The 20,683-nt window shown below is 41.7% G+C and overlaps 1 protein-coding gene across 2 annotated transcripts in view; it reads left to right on the top strand.

Moving 5' to 3' along the window:
- Window positions 1-20,683, top strand: part of LOC147332715 (protein sidekick-2-like) — an 86,266-nt gene that overhangs the window by 62,414 nt on the left and 3,169 nt on the right. Inside the window, exons 13-43 of one of the 2 annotated variants that reach the window (XM_086289389.1) lie at window positions 147-323; window positions 611-747; window positions 1,458-1,605; window positions 2,778-2,918; window positions 4,092-4,273; window positions 7,321-7,436; window positions 7,612-7,807; window positions 7,910-8,008; window positions 8,132-8,323; window positions 8,473-8,594; window positions 8,719-8,828; window positions 9,099-9,249; window positions 10,654-10,891; window positions 10,978-11,093; window positions 11,216-11,405; window positions 11,592-11,690; window positions 12,199-12,393; window positions 12,493-12,694; window positions 12,787-12,890; window positions 13,143-13,213; window positions 13,323-13,458; window positions 13,622-13,678; window positions 14,106-14,207; window positions 14,327-14,442; window positions 14,528-14,714; window positions 16,021-16,158; window positions 16,664-16,846; window positions 16,942-17,067; window positions 17,161-17,325; window positions 17,405-17,545; window positions 18,563-18,731. In XM_086289389.1, the coding sequence (XP_086145515.1) occupies window positions 147-323; window positions 611-747; window positions 1,458-1,605; window positions 2,778-2,918; window positions 4,092-4,273; window positions 7,321-7,436; window positions 7,612-7,807; window positions 7,910-8,008; window positions 8,132-8,323; window positions 8,473-8,594; window positions 8,719-8,828; window positions 9,099-9,249; window positions 10,654-10,891; window positions 10,978-11,093; window positions 11,216-11,405; window positions 11,592-11,690; window positions 12,199-12,393; window positions 12,493-12,694; window positions 12,787-12,890; window positions 13,143-13,213; window positions 13,323-13,458; window positions 13,622-13,678; window positions 14,106-14,207; window positions 14,327-14,442; window positions 14,528-14,714; window positions 16,021-16,158; window positions 16,664-16,846; window positions 16,942-17,067; window positions 17,161-17,325; window positions 17,405-17,545; window positions 18,563-18,731 (4,506 nt within the window). The remainder of the gene's footprint in view (window positions 1-146; window positions 324-610; window positions 748-1,457; window positions 1,606-2,777; window positions 2,919-4,091; window positions 4,274-7,320; window positions 7,437-7,611; window positions 7,808-7,909; window positions 8,009-8,131; window positions 8,324-8,472; window positions 8,595-8,718; window positions 8,829-9,098; window positions 9,250-10,653; window positions 10,892-10,977; window positions 11,094-11,215; window positions 11,406-11,591; window positions 11,691-12,198; window positions 12,394-12,492; window positions 12,695-12,786; window positions 12,891-13,142; window positions 13,214-13,322; window positions 13,459-13,621; window positions 13,679-14,105; window positions 14,208-14,326; window positions 14,443-14,527; window positions 14,715-16,020; window positions 16,159-16,663; window positions 16,847-16,941; window positions 17,068-17,160; window positions 17,326-17,404; window positions 17,546-18,562; window positions 18,732-20,683) is intronic. The other variant, XM_086289390.1, reaches the window with a different exon arrangement.

A 20,683-nucleotide genomic window follows, 5' to 3' on the forward strand; every position in this document is an offset into this window, starting at 1 on the left:
GTTGTTGCTAGCACCTTCTGTGTTTGGCGCATGAACTCATAAAGGGCAAACAAATTTGCTGTAACTGTAAAGTGTTAAAGTTTGCGTATGCGTGTGTCTGTTTTTTCGTGGGTAACATAGTTACGTTGTCACGCACGTGCTTTCAGACATGTGTGGGAGAAGAGCGGCGCTGTGATTGACGTGAACACGTCCCCGCGTTTGCGTCTGGATCCTGACGGGACCCTGCACATCTCCCAAACGTGGTCGGGTGACATTGGAACATATACCTGCAGGGTGACCTCGGTGGGTGGCAATGACTCTCGCAGCGCCCACCTCCGAGTCAGGTTTGCATATTTACCCAATGTCTCCCCAGTCTTATCGTGCTGTTTTTAGTTGGTTTTTTTCCTCTGTGTTTTTTTTTTTTCTTTTACATGCAACCAGGACATGATGGATGGATGTTTCCTCCACTGTTGTGGTTTATCACTGCTCTCCTCTCTAATCCATCAAACCCCTCGAATATTTACAATGCCTCGCTCTCACTCTAACTGTTCAGCTCTGTTATTTTCTGCCTTCTTGTCTGATTCTATTTCTCTTATCACTTGTTCCCTCTCACCCACATTTACACGTACAGGCAGTTACCTCATGCTCCAGAAAACCCAGTAGCAGTTCTGAGTACCACTGAGAAGAGGGCCATCAACCTAACGTGGGCCCAGGCCTTCGATGGCAACAGCCCCCTTATCCGCTACATCCTGGAGGTCTCAGAAAACAGTGAGTTTTTCCACCAAGCACCTCTATCACCTTTAACCATGCACACCTAATGCAAACTCACAAATGTAATAGTTTTATTAGTAATTTCAAAAGTGATATTGCTAGTTTGTTCTCAAAGGGAACACTAATTTGCAATCCCTCCTATTATATTACATTTCAATTGTGTATCTAAAATTGGCAGTTGCACACTCTCATACATTCCTCAATCTGTATAACTCAATTGCCTCACTTGTGCGTTTCCTTACAAATGAACAGGGAGACCAAATTGTTTTGCTGTCCAATACTCTTATCTTCCTTTCACTTGATAAAATCAAAGAAGTGGGAATGTTTTCACCCACTGAGACTAAATTGCTCAACCATTTCTCATCGAAGCTCAGGCTAACTGAGTAGATGACAACTCATTATAAGGAAAATGAATCTGAGGATGCAGATGGGATCTGGGTTTTGGATAATTGAATTGCAATTTGATATTTAGAGGGACTTTATGCAAAATAAATTATTTGTCTCCTATCAGTAGCTGCACTATTATTACTGAAAAAACGAAACAGTGGTGTGCAGGGATAGTCAGAAATAACAATGAATTTAAATTTAAGTTCGCAAGTGGTGGAGAGAGGTTTTTTTTCTCAAGTCTTAATGACCTCACAAGGTCATTCATCATTCTCTAGCTACTGCTCACAGCTTTATCTTTATGTGTGTCCTCTCTATCTCAGATGCGCCTTGGACAGTGCTGCTGGCCAACATTGAGCCAGAGTCTACTGGGGTTACTGTTGGTGGCCTCATCCCGGCGCGTTCATACCAGTTCCGCCTGTGTGCCGTAAATGACGTGGGCAGAGGCCAGTTCAGCAAAGAGACTGACCGGTGGGTGCTGCACTTAGCTGTTATGCATCTGCTGAATGTTAAAAATATTGCTCGTAGACTGTGTTTTTTAATGTGTACACTGGCCGCGAGACAAGCGTTGCACTTTGGAGGGCTTTTACTGTTCTGGAACAAGCCGTTCTTCCCCGCTCGTCTTGGCAGTTCAATAGAAAATCCTGTGATTATTTCCTGTAAGTCCACTTTTTGGTCTTCATTCCTCTGGGAGTGAGGGAGAGATGAGCCGGCTTCAGGATGGGCCTTTTCAAGATAAAACTGTGAATGAGCTGAAATTGCGCTTTGTGAAGACTTGATGGGTGCGCTGACCCAGCTTCGTCTCGCTCCCTCCTATTAACTTCCTTTGCCATACTTCATGAGTAAAATACAGAGAGGCTTGAAAGTGGCAGAGCTCAACACAGACTCAAATCTCAAGTGAATTTTCTTGACTAGGAAGAAGAAGCTGTCATAAACATGCAGGCCCACCTCCGCGCACTCTCACACACATTCTTAGCTCATCACTATTCACCTATGCACACTACTGTCTGACCTTGCGCGCATCAACACAACCCATTGGATGTTTTTTTCTAACTGCAGAAAGACCCTCCTCAAACCACACACTTTCGCGGAGCCAAATTCCAGTGTGAATCTCCCCAGACAAGAATGCACCACAGGAGGGTGACTGAGCGTCAGTGAGTGCAGGGCTTTTCTGAGGCACACCTCTTTGATCCTAAACACTCTGCTTTATCTCCTCCAGAGCAGTGCTCCGGTGCACTGGGAAGAAATCAAGATGTCATCTTAAATTGACTTAAGGGAAAAGTCTGCCTGGATCTCTCTTTCTTGTTCTTTTATATCTTTCGCTCACTCGCCCTGTCTCTCCATTGTGCTGCTCCATTTTTTACCAAGGCCTCTTTGATCTTTTTTCATGCCACAGCAAGCTGTCCCTCTGCGGACAGTATTATAGAGAATATGTTTTGGACAAAGACACAGCAACACTTAACCCAACTTTCCTTTATGGTGTTCTGAAAAAAACACAAAAAGCTGTCTTTATTATGTTTTGATGTCTATGATGAAATGGAATAGAAATATGCAGAAACCCAGGATAATTAATGCACGGCTTCACTTTGTCTCTGCTTTTACCTCTCCTTTATTCTTTCTTTTCTCCTTGCTCCTCGCTGCAGACTAACTCTCCCCGAAGAACCTCCCAGCGCCCCCCCTCAGACAGTCATCGCAAGTGGCCGCACAAATCAGTCCATCATGATCCAATGGCAGCCACCCCCTGAGAGTCATCAAAATGGTCCACTCCAGGGCTACATCATCAGGTAAAAAGACCATGACAACCTGCCTGTTTCTCTCTCTCTCTTTTTTTTTATCCAGGGATAGGCGCCTGTCTGGCCCTGTGCCATTCAGATGCGATAATAACTGTTATGCCAGTCCCTTTTCTCCCTTTCCATTTTGCTTCATTCTTGCTCATTGTGTCTGTAGAATAATTGGTGCAAATTAAATACCTTCTTCTACATCCATCTGTTGTCACCTCTCTTTTTGTAGCCATTTTATAACTGCTCTGCATGATTTTTTTTTTTCGTACTCTTACTGCTCTCAGTCCCTCGCTATTGGCAAAAAAATGCCAGTAAAATCCTAATATATGTTTATTGTGTTCTGTCTACTCCCCGAAAGCCTTCGGTTGATCCAGAATGCTGGAGCATGAGGACTGACAGGGCTAGAAAGAGAGACCATTTTTCTCCCATTTTAGCTTGTCTTCATGTTGTCCTTGCTAAATCCAGAATCTGATTTAAAAACCTTTTTTCACATATAAAGTCTTGAATAGTCAGGCCCCATCTTATTCTAAAAACTATATCGCCTTGAAAAACCACTTCCCTCTCAGACTGCTGGTTTACTTCATATTCCCTAACACACTTGTGGATATTTAAAAGTAAAATGGGAGAGAGCCTTCATGTTTCAGGCCCCTCTTCTGTGGAACCAGCTCCCAGTTTGGATATAGGAGACATCCTCTCTTTTTTTAAGATTAGACTTAGGACTGGATCAGGTGAGCCTGAATGCTTCCAATAAGCCTAGGCTACTGTGGGGTTTCCATTATGGATTCAGTATTTCTTCTTCTTCTCACCTCTTTTCACTTTCTATTTGTTTATATAACACTTTATGTTTAATTATTAGTTATTAATCTCCTTTTTTCCTCACCCCCAACTAGTCACAGCAGATGGCTGTCCCTCTCTGAGCATGGCTCTGCCAGAGGTTTCTTCCTTTTAAAAGGTTTTTTTTTTTTTCATTTCCACTGTCACCAAGTGCTTGGTCACAGGGTGGTCTGATTTTTTGGGTTTTCTCTCTATTATTGTAAGGTCTTTACAATGTAAAGTGCCTTGAGGCGACTGTTGTTGTGATTTGGTTGCTGTATAAATAAAACTGAACTGAATTGAATGGTCTGTGCGGTCCTTGTCTTTCTGTCTTTCTCTATCCTTCAATTACTCTGCTCTCAGGTACTGTCTGTCTGGGCTTCCAGTTGATTGTCAGATGAAAAACATCACAAACCCAGACCAAACAAGTTTGCTCCTGGAGGACCTCATCATCTGGACCAACTACGAGATTGAGGTGGCAGCGTACAATGGAGCAGGCCGGGGCACCTACAGCCACAAAGTCACTGAGTGGACTCTGCAAGGAGGTGAGAGTAGCAAACAGACAATATTATAGTAAAAGCAGGGCTCAAGTTAATCGTTGTCTGCAGGCATCACGCTGTGGGTTTCAAAGTTTCCCTTTTTACTTAAAATTAAGCTTGAAACGTGAAACTTGACACATTTATCTTTCTTTAATGTCAAATTAAGAGTTATCAATCATGCAATCATGTTTTCATTTTTTTATTTACCACTGAAATGGTGATGTGTACACATTTTAAAGAGTACAGCCACTACATTTTTTATTTCTGTTTCCTATCTTGAATCATAAATCAGCATTCAGCACAGAGCAGCAAAAAGGTCTGTAAAAGGCATGACAAGTCATAAGTAAGTGCTATTTTCCTTTCAACGCTGCTTATTTTTAGTCTTAATAAATGCTGCGATAAACACAGTATACAGCTATGAGCCCATAAGCGTCATCATATACTTCAGCCCAGGCTTTTACTTAACTTTTAGTTTGGGGTTTGAGATTTATCTAGATTCATTAATTTTGTCCTTGCTTATTTTTATCACATATCTCTGTATGGTTATGCATAACACATGCTTACTACCTTTTAAATATATATGTTTTTCTTTGAAAATGTGTGTCTTTTTTACTGAGTGCCCCATTAAAATGCATGCTGTTGTTCAGACTTTCATAGTTTCATAGTTTCCAGATTTTTGCATTTGTCCTTATTTTTTTTATTTTAGAATGTTTTTGTTTGTTTGTTTGTTGGTTGGCTGGTTGGTTGGTTGGTTTTTATTATAATAATAATATGTTATACAGTAGTGGCAGCAGGAACAGCGCTATGATTAGCACTGTTGCCTCACAACAAGGTCCAAAGAGGGTTGTAGTTTTGAATCGGCAACGTTTCTATGGGTAGTTTGCTTGTTCTCCTCATGTCTGCATAGGTTGTCTCCAGGGACTTAAACTTCCTCCTACAATCCAAAGACATGCAGTTAGTGAGATTAGGTTAACTGATTACAGACATCCCAGGCTCCATAAGTATAACCTTTATTTTGACAGCCCAAAGACTTTGGTTGTTTTTCTCAGCACAGATTTAATTGTTTCTGCATATAAACTATCGAGTGATGATGAGTGTCAGATATGTGACATATCTTTTGATTTTTGCAGAGAGAACCTGTCTCGGTTGGCTTCTTTTCTCATTGTACATGCTGAGTAGTGTAATTAGAACACATATTGTGAACTTTCCCCGGTGTCATACAGCTACATATTTCGACACGCCTACTGATTCCAACACCTTAGGCTTCTTGTTTCCCTGTCTGTTCAAAATCTTCAGAGGATAAAAGTCAAATTAGCAAAATCTGTTTTTGCCTTTGTGGCAGCAGATCTGAAGGGAACAAGCTTTTAGATATTTAGCTTTCGGAAATCTGGCTTCATATTTTTTTCCAACGTGACGTTGTAACACAGTAACATGCTGACTTTTTGTAGATTCCAGCTTTTGTGTTAGCGTGTTGAAAGGTTAATCTGAGTTTTTACTTTAAGATTTAAAGATGTCATCATTGCTGCCAGTCAAGGTCAATCCATAGATGACAGTATGTCTAGAAATCTTCCTTCTATACTTTACCAAATGCCTTCTGATTCAGATGCACTGTGCTGACGTTGAATGTGATTTTAAATTCCTTTAACTTGTATATAAAGCTCTGACAGGCTTAACACATATCTCTGGATGCCTGTCGTGGTAAATCCATTACATGAACAGAGATCTCTGCACCATACTCAATAAATATTCCCTTGAGCATCCATAAGAAAACTGGGAGGGTTCACATTTCATCATATGTTCCATTTCCTGCTAAGAAACAGTTATCCAAGGAAAATTCAGAAGTTATTTTTGACTTCTTTGGATTTTACAGGCGCTCGGGTTTTTGCATTACTAGTCTGTTACACTCTTTTCAAGTCTAAATGTCAGGTAGCGTAAAAGAGAGTGAGAGCAGGCTCTTAGTTTGTTCCTATAGTATGGAAATAAATACACAGAGCTCTTGTGTCTGTCTTAGTTATGATTATAATTGCGCAGCTTCAGCAGCACATGCCTTTTGTTTATTTTAAGAAACACTGCTCTTCGAGTGCTTTCTCATTTCTCCCTCAGTTTCCTCTTTGCATTCTTCCATACATAGCCCTTTGTATAAATATTGTTCATTTGTGTAATGAGCCCTACATGTGTCTTTGAGATGAATACAAGCTGTCTCTTTGAACGCTTTGTTTTGTCTAACGACAAACTTTTATTTTGAAATGAGGGAATCTGTCTGGCACAACTAATCTTAAAACCTTGGAAATTTGTGCACACATTTTGTGTAATGTCTGATCAATTAGCCAGTTAATGATCGATTCCAGCTCAGAATCCGTTGCATCTGCAATTAAACAAATGTGTGGAGAAGCACAACCGTGCTGTGGCGAATTAGCAAAACTATGAAACCTGGAAAGTATAGCATATGTCGCAATTTTATTTCCCTTTTCTCTTCACTTGCAAAAAATGTAAAAATGGTTTCATCATCTGTGTCATTGTTAGTGAAGACGAGCAGTGAACATGTTTAGCTGAGCTCTCGTTAATTGGATGTTTCCATCATTCGTGCCATTAAAGACAGAAGAGCAGAAGAGCAGGTTATGCTCTGAATTTCAATACAAGAGAATTAAGAAATGCACAAGGACAGGAGGACCAGTACCGGCCAGTCAGCTTCATTAATGTGCAACTCCCTGACTGTTTTCCGGTGTTACATCAGAGTGGCATGCTCGCTTCAAACAAACTGCTGCAGGGTTCACCTGGAAGCTGCCTGAGGCAACTGCTTTCACACCCGGTGTGATTGGCATGTTCTTACCTCCCCAAATGAGCAAAAATAAAAAATTCCCTGAGCCTGATTCTCACGCTCTAAATGAGGTTGGTCTGAAAGCGCCTCTTGAAGGCTTTTCCTTCCATGTCTCATCACTATTCCCATTTTTCTCTCTTCCTTTGCTTATCTGTCTGCCCCTCTCTCCCTCTACCTTAATCTTTCACTCTGCCTGCACCTCATAATGTTTTTTTTTTTACTTCCTCTGGATCAGTGCCCACTGTGCCACCAGGAAATGTACAAGCCGAGGCTGTCAACTCCACTACTGTGCGCTTTACCTGGACTGCCCCGAGCCCGCAGTTTATCAATGGAATCAACCAGGGATATAAGGTGAGCAGCTTCTTTCTGTAAACTGGTGCACTCTGGTGGTCAAGAAGGGCATTGTTGTTACAGTATACAAGCACTATCAGTCAGATTATTTTTTTTTAACTCACTTGATAAATCCTAAAAAAATCTTTGGCACCCAAAATGTCCACAATAACATCTCCTGTTATTCAATTTCCAGCTTTTGGCCTGGGAACCAAGTCGGCCCAACGAAGTCGCTGTGGTTACAGTGCGCCCCAACTTTCAGGACAGCGTTCACATTGGCTATATAGCAGGCCTTAAAAGGTTCACAGAATACTACACTTCAGTATTATGCTTCACTACCCCGGGAGACGGTCCCCGCAGTCCGCCTCAGCGGTTACGCACACATGAGGATAGTATGTGTCCCTGTTCAGGAAGTTATGTTGGTATTTAAAGATCATTATGTGCCAGGCTGTTGTCCTACTCATACGCTATTTGTTTTTATTATGTTTTTATAGCCCCTGGTGCAGTGGGACACCTTAGTTTCACTGACATATTGGACACCTCTCTAAAAGTTAGTTGGAAGGAGCCACAAGAGAAAAATGGTATTCTCACAGGTAACCATTAAAGATGACTATATAACATGATTATGTCCCTTTGCGTTGTCCACTGTTTTAAGTCACCAAGACATAAAACTGAAATTACTGCGTAACTGTTTGGTAATTCCCCACCACTTTCAGGTTATCGCATCTCCTGGGAGGAGTTCAACAGGACAAATACCAGAGTAACCCATTATTTGCCCAACCTGACTCAGGAGTACAAGGTTACGGGGCTCACTCCTCTCACTACTTACACCATCCAGGTGGCAGCCATGACCTCCAAGGGCCAAGGCCAGCTCTCTGCTTCCACTATTTCCTCTGGTGTACCCCCAGGTCAGGCCTTTACTGAGTAGTTTAACGATTAGTACTCGGTAGACACTAGAATAGTAATTTTACTGAGCGGATTTCTGTTCAGCAACCTCTAAATTCTATGAACAATTCAATTACTACTATTCAAGTGTTCATTCAATTCTTCACTACAGAGCTACCTGGCCCTCCAACCAATTTAGCCATCTCCAACATCGGCCCCCGCTCTGTCACTCTCCAGTTCAAACCTGGTTATGATGGCAAAACATCCATTTCCCGTTGGCAGGTTGAAGCTCAGGTATGATTTAGTTAGACATTTTAAGATTATTGTATTTATCTTTATTTTCATGCTTAGGTTGAACTGTCATTTTTGTTTCATTTGTTCAGCTGCTGATACCACTCCATTTCCCTATGCATTTTAGATTGGTATAATTGGAGAGAATGAAGAGTGGCTAATGGTTCACCAGCTGGCTAATGAACCTGATGCTAGATCACTGGAGGTTCTGGACCTGAACCCTTATACTTACTACAGGTGAGTGCACACGCATCAAACCACTGCGCACCCTCCACACACAGAAACTGTCTCTCCTGTGTAATGTTAGATTAGGAATTATTTTAGCCTTTAACTCTGCTCATAAAAAGATCCTGTTCCCTTTTGCTACATTGACCGACTTTGTTTTTGGACATCATTAAAGCCCCATTTCATCAGACCTGTAACAGATCAGTTCTAATCCTCTGTATCATGATCAACACCAGTTTATCCACAATGTTATCCACAGTTATCTGGCTTCCTTTGTTGCAGGTTCCGAATGCGTCAGGTAAACATCGTGGGCACAAGTCCTCCAAGTCAGCCGTCCAGAAAGATCCAGACCCTGCAGGCCCCTCCAGACATCGCCCCAGCAAATGTCACCCTGCGCACAGCTAGTGAGACCAGCCTGTGGCTTCGCTGGGTGGTAAGCCACCCTTCATTTCACATTGGTCCCAATTCAGTTAGTCTGAAGTTTATTGAGTTTCATCAGATATTATTAGGTCAGGACTCAATTTTGGATATGTAGATTTTAGCATGTTTTTGCATGCACCATGTAAAGGCTATTTTTAAATTACTTTTTTTTCTTCTGGAAATGTTGGAAAGTATGGTTGGGATAAGACAGAATTGGGAAAATGCCCTTGGGTTGTTAAAATTATTAAGATAAGCTTTGTAAAAATCTGATTTTGGTGAAGGACATAAAAATTCATCCATCCATTTACATTTTACGGTCCCATAAAAATCGTGGGGAAAAAATCACATAATAAAAAGTTTGCAATAAAATGATTACTTTGACAGTTTAAAATAAATAAACCTGTTTTCAAAAGCCTTAGTTTAGAAACCTTTTTTATGTTGTTTTTTTTGCTTCTGCAAATTTGCTGCTCTTCTCTGGATTCTCTTATATGATGAATAAATAAAGGAGATGATATTTACGATGGTTCAGAAAGCCACATGCACTATGTCCTTGGTTATGGCTAATTTCTGTGTCAGCAAGGTTCTCTTTGCGTCACCGCGGTGTCAACTAAGCACCGAGACACAGAGACTCGTGGCATTCCTGCAGCTCCTTAAAAGGATTAAAAAAGGTAGATATACCAGCAAATAGGTGTCAGCTGGGTAATAGGCTCTACAAATTGATGACATAGCTCACTGATCGTGACCTCCTTTCACAAGCTGAGTGTTAAACTGTCGTAAAAATTTTGTGGCTCACTTCATGGCTGTGGCATAGAAGCATCTATGAATCAGGACTGCGCTAATTTAAAAACTACAGCTCCTTATGTTCAGTGCACTTAAGCACTTGCAAACATCAATTGTTTGCAAGTGCTGGTGATAGCTACTATTCTCAAATAATTGATCTATGTTAATCTTATTAGTACTGACAGACAAAGTTAAGTGAAAGTGAAAGTGCACAACTCTGTTGCTTGTGAAGCTTGCACACAAGAATTTCACTCACATGTGCTGTACCAATGTACCTGCACATGTGATGTGACAATAAAAGTGATTTGATTTGATTTGATTGGAAGAATATTGTTGCATTTCAGTAATAATATATTTTTAAAAATCCGAAAAGCTATATTTATGCCCTGCTAAGCAACTACATTTTAATTGCTTTTCAAGACTTGTAGCCTAAATATGAACCTGTAGTTCCTGATTTAAAGTTCTACAGTTTTCTTAAAACATTATCGCATTTTAAAATCTAAGCTAATCCCTGCAATTCAAACGAATTCTTCTTGTTCTGGCAACACTTTGTACCTACTGTCAATTATGATGAAATTTCTATTGATCTTGCTTGAACTGTGGATATAAAAACAGCAACAACAAAAAATCATCTTAGCCTCTTCCAGAGTGGGAGTACAATGGCAATCCAGATCTGGTTGGGTATCGCATCCAGTACGCCAAAGCCGGAACTAAAGGGGGGGTCCTTTCTCACGTCATAATGGACCGCCTAGAGAGGGAGTTCACCATAGAGGACTTGGAAGAATGGACAGAGTATGAGGTCAGAGTTCAGGCCATCAACGGTATTGGCTCTGGACCATGGAGTCAGCCAGTCCACTGCAGGACAAGGGAGTCTGGTGAGAAAATAAATATCCTATGGCAACATAAATCACATAAATGTCATTGAAGTCTTTTAAATGTCCTCCTTTATCTTCTGCTGCAGTCCCCTCCAGCGGCCCCACCAATGTCTCAGCATTCGCCACCACCTCCAGCAGCATATTGGTGCGGTGGGGAGAGGTCCAAGAGACTGACCGCAATGGACTCATCTTGGGCTATAAGGTAACAGCTCTGACTGTTTGTCTGAAATTGAAACAGATTTCAGAGTAAAATTCATATAAATAATGTGCTTCTAAGTGCTAATACTCCTAAAGTCATTATGTAAAATATTCTGCATCTTTCAGGTTGTTTATAAGGAGAAGGACTCAGACACAGCTCCAGATTTCTGGACAGTAGAGGGAAACACCAGTCATAGTGTCCAGCTAACTGGTCTGGGCAAGTATGTGCTCTATGAGATCCAGGTATTAGCCTTCACACGAATCGGAGACGGAAGGTGCAGCTCACCGTCCATTCTAGAGAGGACTTTGGATGATGGTAAATTAACTTTTCCAAGCAACTTTAACCTTTCTGCTGTAGCTGAAGCTCTTCATGTTTCATCTCTAAACAAATGTAATATCAATAATGTTCTTTTTTCAAATGTATACATTTGCTTTTCTTAAATCACTGGATTTCTGTTATGTATGATATTCTTGCCTAATGATTTTTCATTTGCTGTGACAGTACCAGGCCCTCCAGTTGGCATCTTGTTCCCAGAAGTCAGAACCACCTCTGTTAGGCTTATCTGGCAACCTCCTGCACAGCCTAATGGAATTATACTGGGTGAGTTTACAATAAGCAGAACTTCTACTATAGACTTTGATAGCATTGGGAGAGAAAGTCAAGGCTGGTCAAGGCAGTGGAATTTTATTTTTATAACAGCTTTCAATATGTAGGAGTTATAAAGGGCAGTGAATGATATATTAAAGACATTAAGCAAAGGTATAAAAGACATAGAAGGCAGACACAAATTAATGGGATGTAAAATGAGTAAAATATACGAGAAGATGAAAATCAGTTAAAATAAAAAAGACAAATTAAACAGAAAAATAAAAACTTACAGCTCAGCTTCAGTTCTGGAGTGTCCCAAATTAAATTTCATAAAAATGAGGGGGGAAAAAGAGCCTTAAGTCTTAAGCCATGATTAAAAAAAATTTTTTTGACCAAGAGTGGAATTTCCCTTCAAATTTCCCCATCTCCTCTGGTTTGATTTTGCACTGGAGCCAATTTGTTCTTCTTGCTTATCCCTTTTTATGCACGACTTTATTTTGATATGAGTTTGTCTTCTTAGCTTATCAGATCACATTCAGAAGAAACTCTTCAAATAGCAATGCTGCCACCGTAGATGTGCTGAGCCCCAGTGCACGACAGTACACAGCAGCAGGACTGAAACCAGAGATGGTTTATGTATTCCGGCTCACTGCTCAAACACGCAAGGGTTGGGGGGAGGCTGCTGAGGCTCTGGTGGTCACAACAGAGAAGAGAGGTTAGTGTAAAATGCTGCAGCTAAAATGTATTATTTAAATGATCCACCTCTAAATATTAAGGCTGAGAGGGACCGTGTGTGGCTGTCTGTGCCCTTTAGCTCGACCCCAGCCCACGAGCCGTCCCACAGTGCCTCAAGAGGAAGTCCAGGCTCGTAGAGTGCTGTTGTCATGGGAACCAGGCAGCGATGGCTTGTCCCCAGTTCGTTACTATACAGTCCAGTACAGAGAGCTTCCAGACAGCAACTGGACTGTTCACTCTGCATCAGTCAGTCATGAAACAAACTCCTATATAGTGGACAGGTAAACATAAAAGTCTGCTTTAATAACTGCATTACCCTTATTATTGTTAGTAGCTCTGTGTGACATATACATGCCTTCTTCTCTCCCTCAAGGTTAAAGCCATTTACTTCTTACCAGTTCCGTGTTAAAGCCACCAATGACATTGGAGACAGTGAATACTGTGAGGAGAGTGAAGCCATCACTACGCTACAGGATGGTAAGAATTTGTGACTAACCCAGCACGCACCACAGAGACATTATCTATTGATTTTTCCATTGAGTTTCTAACTGCAAAAGCATGCCTTTACATTTAAGCTTTGACTTTGAATTATCGCAGTGAATACTTTACGTCAACAGTATGTGTATTTACTGTCGAGCTGTTCTCCACCACACTGTTTGAACGCCGTATCGCTTTCCACAGCTATGCTGAACTGGTAACACAATGTTGTTGGTTTTTTATCTTTTCTAGCTCCAGACAAAGCACCAACAATATTGTCTGTTACACCCCACACCACCACCTCTGTACTGGTCAGATGGCAGGTAGGTTGGTAGCTTGAAAATGCTTTTCCTTTCTTTTATTTTGCAAAGGATAATAGAATAGAAACTAATATTAATTGGCCATCATTAAGCAGACTTCCTCTCCTCCTAGCCTCCTCCTGAGGACCATATAAATGGAGTCTTGTTGGGGTTCAGAGTCAGGTACAGGGAGCTACACTATGACAGAGTACGCAGCTTCACTGTCCGCACAGTCAACAGTCCCTCAACCAACTGGGCTGATCTTACTGGTGAGTTAGCTACTTTTTGAAAGCTTTTGCCTGTTATTTAAATACCTTCACTTTAGCATCACCGAATGCTGCAGGCGATCCAAAAAATATAAACAGAAATGCGCTCTTTGCCATTTTTCTAAACCCGCTTTTATTCCTCCCTATTTTCCTATTTAAACTCCAGCTCCCTACAGCGTCAGGAACTTGAGTGAATCCTCGCTCACCCAGTATGAACTCGATAGTAAGTCGCGTATCTCTCTTTATGCCCCTCTCTTCCATTACCCTCCATCTGTTTGCATGTCATCTGTGAAAGTTTATTTGCACAAAATATGCCATTTGTATACTAATTTACAGCAAGTGTGCCTTCCATCCTCCCACTCATCTGTAGCCACTAAGGGACCACCGCGGTTTCTTACTGTGTGCAAATGACTTTAATCTCTCCAAGCTTCCCTGTCATTATTTCAGCATGCGTTCTGTCTTTTTAATCACTGACAAATCTTCCACGTCCCCACAAGAACCTCATCTTTTTATCAGTATGCTTCTTAATTCTCACACTCCATTGTTCTGCCACGGGCATCACTGTGACTGTCTCTCACCGGAGTAACTTCTTATTACTCTTTCATCCTAACTGTTCTATTAAAATACTGCTATGGGTTCTCTGCTTGCAGATTTGAGTAAACACAAACGCTATGAGATTCGTCTCAGTGTGTATAATGCAGTGGGGGAGGGTCCTAGCAGTGCACCACAGGAAGTGTTTGTTGGAGAGGCGGGTATGTTTCTTTTCTCTCTGTGCAGCAAGTTTGCAAGACTACTTACCCTTTATCTTTATTCAATTTTTAGCAGTTATATCACATAATAGCTCAATTACTTAAATCCTGCCCTTATCTAGTCCCAACAGCCCCTCCGCAAAATGTGGTGGTCCAGTCCTCAACAGCAACACAGCTGGATGTTACTTGGGACCCACCTCCTCTGGATGCCCAGAATGGAGACATACAGGGCTACAAGGTATCAATAATGTGTATTTATGTCCATGTTTATATTTTTTCATTGAAAACCTTATGAATCCCAAACTCTGTCATTTTCTTTCCAGATCTATTTTTGGGAGTTTCAGCTCCAAAATGAGACAGAGCGCCTGCGTACCCTGTTCCTGCCAGAGCTTGGGGTGAAGCTTAAAAATCTAACAGGATACACCACCTACATGATCAGTGTGGCAGCCTTCAACGCTGCAGGGGATGGGCCCCGCTCCCTGCCCACCAGAGGGCGCACTCAGCAAGCAGGTGAGTCACGCAAAATCCAGACGTGGACAGAAAGATTACAGTGATCCTTCAAAAGACCAGAGGGATTTATCTTGCAGCATCGTGCTTTTTGCAGTCTTTGGATCTATATATCTTATTCCTCTTTATCTTTCGTTAATCCCCCCTCCCCCTGTCATCTGCACAACGAGACGGCTCATTATTTAACCACATCGCTCGGTGGATACATGGTTTTCAAAGCTTTTGAAGAGTAGAGCGATACAAAAGGTGTTTTCATATTGACTCATTGTGTTTCTATAGCTTTAAGACAAATAACATAAAAGCTTTCCCTCCTATTCAGCAGGAAACATTCTCACTGAACAGTTTAGTTTTGTCATGTGAGATGTAGTATTAGAGATCTTTTTGGCACATCCTACTGGACAAGCCATGGGGGAAGCAGCCTAATGACAGCAGGGGAGAAAAGAATACAAAGTGCGGGGGGACATATGTAGATTAGTATTTTTTGGCTACAACTGCACAAAGATGTCTGTGTTTACGAGCTAGTGAAAGTCCCTCCTCTGCGATTTCTGCAGAGAATGGTTTACAGTGTATATTTCTCACGTCTCTCCCACCCCCTTGAAGGCTGTGACATTGGCAAGGGTTACAAAGTGCTGAGAACTTAAAAACACAGGCAGGAATTTTGGCTCCTCACACAACAGGGTACTGGGAAGTGAGCCAACACAAGCTTTTGTGATTTTTATGCAGAATTGTGTCTAAATCCTGACACTTAGCTGGATCTGGGTTGGTTCAGCACTCAAATTTCTCAAAGCTGTTGTTCAAGGTCACAGAATGAATTTTAGTGTCACTTCAGTGTCTTCTTTTGGGTTTGGGGGAATTAGTTGCCTATACTGCTGTGCAGGACTTTGTTTGGTCCTCTTTCACGGTACCCAAATTTTTGAATTACATGCAACATTTAATTTCTGCTGATTATTCTTTTTATTTATTTTTTTTCTGAACTGTCCTAGTATTCAATTTCTGTGTTAATTTGCATAGCTTGTCTTTTATGAATTTGGCAAATGTTCTTCTTGGCTGTAGACACTAAGCACTGCCCATGGATTTCACTGATTTGCTGATCCAAAAACCAAAACTTTTTGTTGCCAGTGTAGCTTTGAAGGAAAAAGCACAAGTAACTAATAAAAAATGTTTTTAAAGAAAACTATTCATATTTACTTCACCGACATCTCTTGGTCAGTACTTTGCAGTGTTGTGACCAAGTCTTCATTGTATACATGGTTTCATCTCACGACTGTTATATTAACATCTCAACTTTTCCCACTTTCTTTGACAAAAGCGCCAAGTGCTCCGAGCTACGTGCACTTCAGCGAGTTGACCACCACTTCGGTCAACGTGTCCTGGGGAGAGCCGAAGCAGGCCAACGGCATCATTGAGGGCTACCGCCTGGTTTATGAGCCCTGCACTCCAGTTGATGGTGAGAAACTCCTGGAACCTAACAACTCTGCCATTGCTTGACATTCCTCAGCTTGCTTTTCTCACGCAGTGATTTACGACCTCAAGCCTCTTAACCATACTCTTTTTTTTGACCTGCGCTGCTTAAGCTTATGCTCTAATTTGTTACAGATGAGTGTAGGCCCTGCAGTAACATATATGGCATGGCTGATAAAATATGTTGGAGTGTTGTACAGTTTTTACCCTCAGTGAGAGCAACATGGTTAACAGCCAGCTAAATGCAGTTGCCTGAACCAGATTGTCGAGTAATTGGGAGCAGAGGTGGAACGCTGAGCTGCTGTGGTCCTGTGGCTATCTGCTAATCGACCAAGAGTTAAGCTAGATAAAGCAATAAATATATTTTCCTCGTCTCTGACAGTGAGTTTATCTGGTCTTGTGTGTGACTGTATGTCTGCGCTTATGCACAAAGCTTGGCTCTTTGTCGCTTGTAGAAAGCAGTATCTAGAGTCTTAGTGTTTCCTGTACAGACTCCTCTCCTCGCACTCCAGGTGTCAGTAAGATAGTGACAGTAGATGTGAAGGGCAGTGCTCCCCAGTGGATGAAGATCAAAGACCTGGCCGATGGTGTCACATACAACTTTCGCATCCGGGCCAAAACTCTCACTTACGGCCCCGAGGTTGAGGCCAACATCACCACTGGACCCGGAGAAGGTGGGATGCTATAGCTTTTCTTTATTACAGTGTCAGTAATCAAATCCTTTGAGGACTCCCTTGTCATTTTTTATCCACCGTTCTTGTTTTCTCAGGAGCTCCAGGCCCTCCAGGAGAACCCTTTATTTCTCGATATGGCACAGCTCTCACACTGCATTGGACAAGTGGCGATCAAGGCCGTGCACCCATCACGCGATACGTCATAGAGGCCAGACCATCTGGTGGGCCAATTACAAACATACATGTTGTTTGAGTTTTAATCTGTCCACCGTACACTTTAATTTTATTCACAGATTTTCTTATTTTGCCTTTAGATGAAGGATTGTGGGACATTCTCATCAAAGACATTCCCAGAGAAGTGACATCCTACACGCTTAATATGGACATGCTACGAGAAGGGGTCACCTACGACTTTCGAGTAATTGCCGTCAACGACTATGGCTACGGGTCCCCCAGTGCCCCGTCCCCTTCCATATCAGGTCGGTTGTAATATAAAATGAAGACTTACGCAGTGTTGTGCTAAATATCAGATATTAATATCTATTATTTTGGTTTCAGCCCAGAAAGTGTCTCCCTTCTATGAGGAGTGGTGGTTCTTGGTAGTCATTGCTCTTGTGGGACTCATCTTTATCCTCCTCCTTATTTTCATTCTCATCATCCGAGGCCAGAGTAAAAAGTATACCAAAAAAGCAGACTCAGGTATGAAACACACCTTAAACTCTGCTAATATCTCAGGCTCTCTCTCTGTTTGCAACCCAGGCAATCAAGTGGAATTTGTCTTCCTCTTAGACAGGTCTGCTGAGCGCTGCATTTTAATGACTGCAGCATCCAAAGTCTATCTTGTTAAACGGGAGCAAAAAGGCTCACACAGTTAGACAAATGGCCTTGATTTCCCTCCGTTGTTTGGCTGACAGGGGAAAGATGAGGGTTAATGTTATCAGTGAACAGCAGAAATTGGCAGATGAATAAATATTATTGTTCGTATTTTACTGCAGCAAGGATCAATACTGGAATAAATGGCTTGGCAGTGATTTAATGCTCAGGTCATTAGATAGACTGAGAGTAATTATTTAACAACAGCAAAGGTTGCTCCTGTATCACTGTATCAACAAGTCAATTATTTTCTTTAAACGCAAGGGTACGGTACAGGAAGTTAATCATTGTAAGTAGCCGTATTGTTGGTATTATTATTAATACATTATGACTGACACGCAAGAGTCGCATTAAACAGATGGGAGCAATGTTTGGGGGAGAAGTGAAAGTCAGGGCAAGCCTTCCTAATGCCTCCTACTACTGACTTTTTAGCTTAGCCAGTGTTCAGCATGGTGCCAAGGTTATCAGGGTTGGCCAGCTCAGACAAGGACTGTATGTGTGTGAGGACACAAAGATGACCTCTTAGTCCCTCCCAAACATTTCCCAGCTTTCCTAGCTGTGAACCTGTACTGCCAACTGGAGGCTGTTTTATCTGGAATCAGTATTAAACATTGGGCCTGACTAAGTGGTATTTACCTCAGCTTGTCCTGTACTTAAACAGCATTTTGACCTTTAGCAAGGTTTTGCAAATATAAATTAAGGAGAAACCATTAACAGAATGACCGTGCAAGTCTTTTTTTGTGTGTCAAAAATTGTGTTTTCCGAATACAGTGATAAAATAATCCAAGGTATTGAAATGTATTTTAGATTTGATTCATTTATTCCATTCCACAACCCACACAGTGTCATCCTCATACCCCCGTCCAGGCAACCACTCCAACTGCACGTCGCTGCCTCTGACGCACGGAGAGATGGTGCGGCTCGATGAGGGACGCTTCCCAGCCCTGGAGCTGAACAACCGACGCCTCTCTGTGAAGAACTCTTTTTGCCGTAAAAACGGCATCTATACCCGGTCAGTCAGCATCACCGTAAATACCTCCTGTGTGCATTATGACCGACGGTATTCAGCTGGCCACTGCTTTTAAAGCTTGCAAGCAGATATTCCATTTCTCAGATATATTGCTGTCAGTTTTGTCACGTTTCCTTTTCAAGTGTTTTTGTATTACTTACAATATATACAAGAATTAGTATTTGTTGTTGTGTGTTCCCCTCTTCCCTTAACAACAGTTCAACAGTTGCGAGTGAAAACAACTGAACCTTGAGGGCACCAGCTGGTGATTTGAGCCTCCTTCATCTCCTCTCATTGACATTCAGTGTTTGAGTGGTGCAAAAATACATATTGGGGGACAGCACAATACTGGCTAATTAACATTCAAAACCTCTTTGTCTGTTCATCAAAGCTTTAGGCAAGGACTGTCATGGATCGCGGGCTGCAGACCCAAATGCAGAGTTCTGAAACAGACTTTGTAAACAAAAAATGTAATTGTTATTCCAGGTAATCCAAAAGACAGCAGGAAATAACATAAAGAGGACTTATGAGACAGAACCGACTATTTATTTTTGGGCATGAGTGCAGAGGTTCTCTTACACGCAGTGCTACGCAGGCTATCACGACGCAGAATAATGTCAGCAGGACTTTGGTAGGCTGTGTCTTTGGTAATGATTATGCAAACATGAGATAAATAGAATTTCCCAAACGCTGCAGCATGATAAGCACGTGTGTAGACATAGGTCAGGGCTGGAGGAATGGTCAGTTGGTTGTGTTTGGGGGATGGTGCTTCAGCGTCTGCTTCTTGTCACAGCACTAAAATAGATGTTGTTTTTTTGCACATTAGTGTGCACATTGTGGTGGAATGTGTTAGGGGTGCACTAAAGGGCAGAGGAATCTGTTATTTTCTCCTTGACCAAGGAGGCCAAGGGGATCAAAGAGCCTTGAGTAGCTCCCTCTCTTTGAAGAGCTCCAAACTGGTACCGTACTGTTTGTTAATGATCTGTAGACTAAGGGAGGAAGAGCAGAAGAGCTCCCTGTGGGATATTTGAAAGGGTGAAGGAAAGAAGGATGAATTAGACAGATAAGGCGAAGGGGATAAATACAGTGCTCCTAAATAATTCAAAGCTCAGAATCTATTGCCCCTCCTCCCCTACACTCACATGGCTCCATCCTTTTTATGTCTGGTTCAACCTTGTCTTAATGTAGTTTTTTTTTTTCCACAGTCCACCCCCTCACGGCATCCCCTTTAACCCAGAGGAGATATCCCTTTGTTGTGTCAACCTTTTCATGGCCGTTGTCATGTTGTGTCTTCTAAGCCTGTTCTTGGCATTCCCGGTGATTTAGCGCCTGTGTGTACATATTAACTTTTTTTTTTTGGAGAGGTTGTCAAGGTTGTCTTCTTTATGCCTTAATATTCCACTTGACATCACAGCATTTTATGCTTGTCTATTCTGCCCCCACATACATTTTCCATTTCAGATCATTTAAACATTTACTTTCATGCAGTGTCTAGTTTATGCAATTCGTTAGTCTCTTTTTCTGAAACCAACTGAGCAAACCCTTCTTTTAATGTATTAGCCTGAGATGCATACTGAGCCCACTGATGTAGCGCAGTGATGCGAGGGTAGTGGTCCAGTTTTGGCTTTCAGACCATCCAATTCAATCTCAGCAGACCTTGAACGCAGCAGTAGTCATTACAGCAGAAGGAGAAAAATAATTGTCTGCACAGATGTTTCTCTCTGCTTCACTTCATGGACTTAATGACTGGAGCCGAAAGAAGTTAAGGAGTTCTTTTTTTACTTGACTTGCATTCATACTGTATGAGAACTTCTTAATGCTCACAAAGCTCAAGTCCACGCTTAGTTACCCAGCTTTTCTGCAGGAAGTCTAAAACTCTGATTGAGTCGCTCTGTGTATTAATTCAGCTCTAATCGCCACAGAGTGCTTTCATGATCTTCATGATCTTTTTTCTT

This window comes from Aulonocara sp. 'chitande type north' Nkhata Bay, linkage group LG4 (assembly GCF_057382095.1).
Source record: "Aulonocara sp. 'chitande type north' Nkhata Bay isolate Kocher_YH1m ecotype deep benthic linkage group LG4, A_spYH_male_GT1.1, whole genome shotgun sequence".
Taxonomy (NCBI): Eukaryota; Metazoa; Chordata; class Actinopteri; order Cichliformes; family Cichlidae; genus Aulonocara; species Aulonocara sp. 'chitande type north' Nkhata Bay.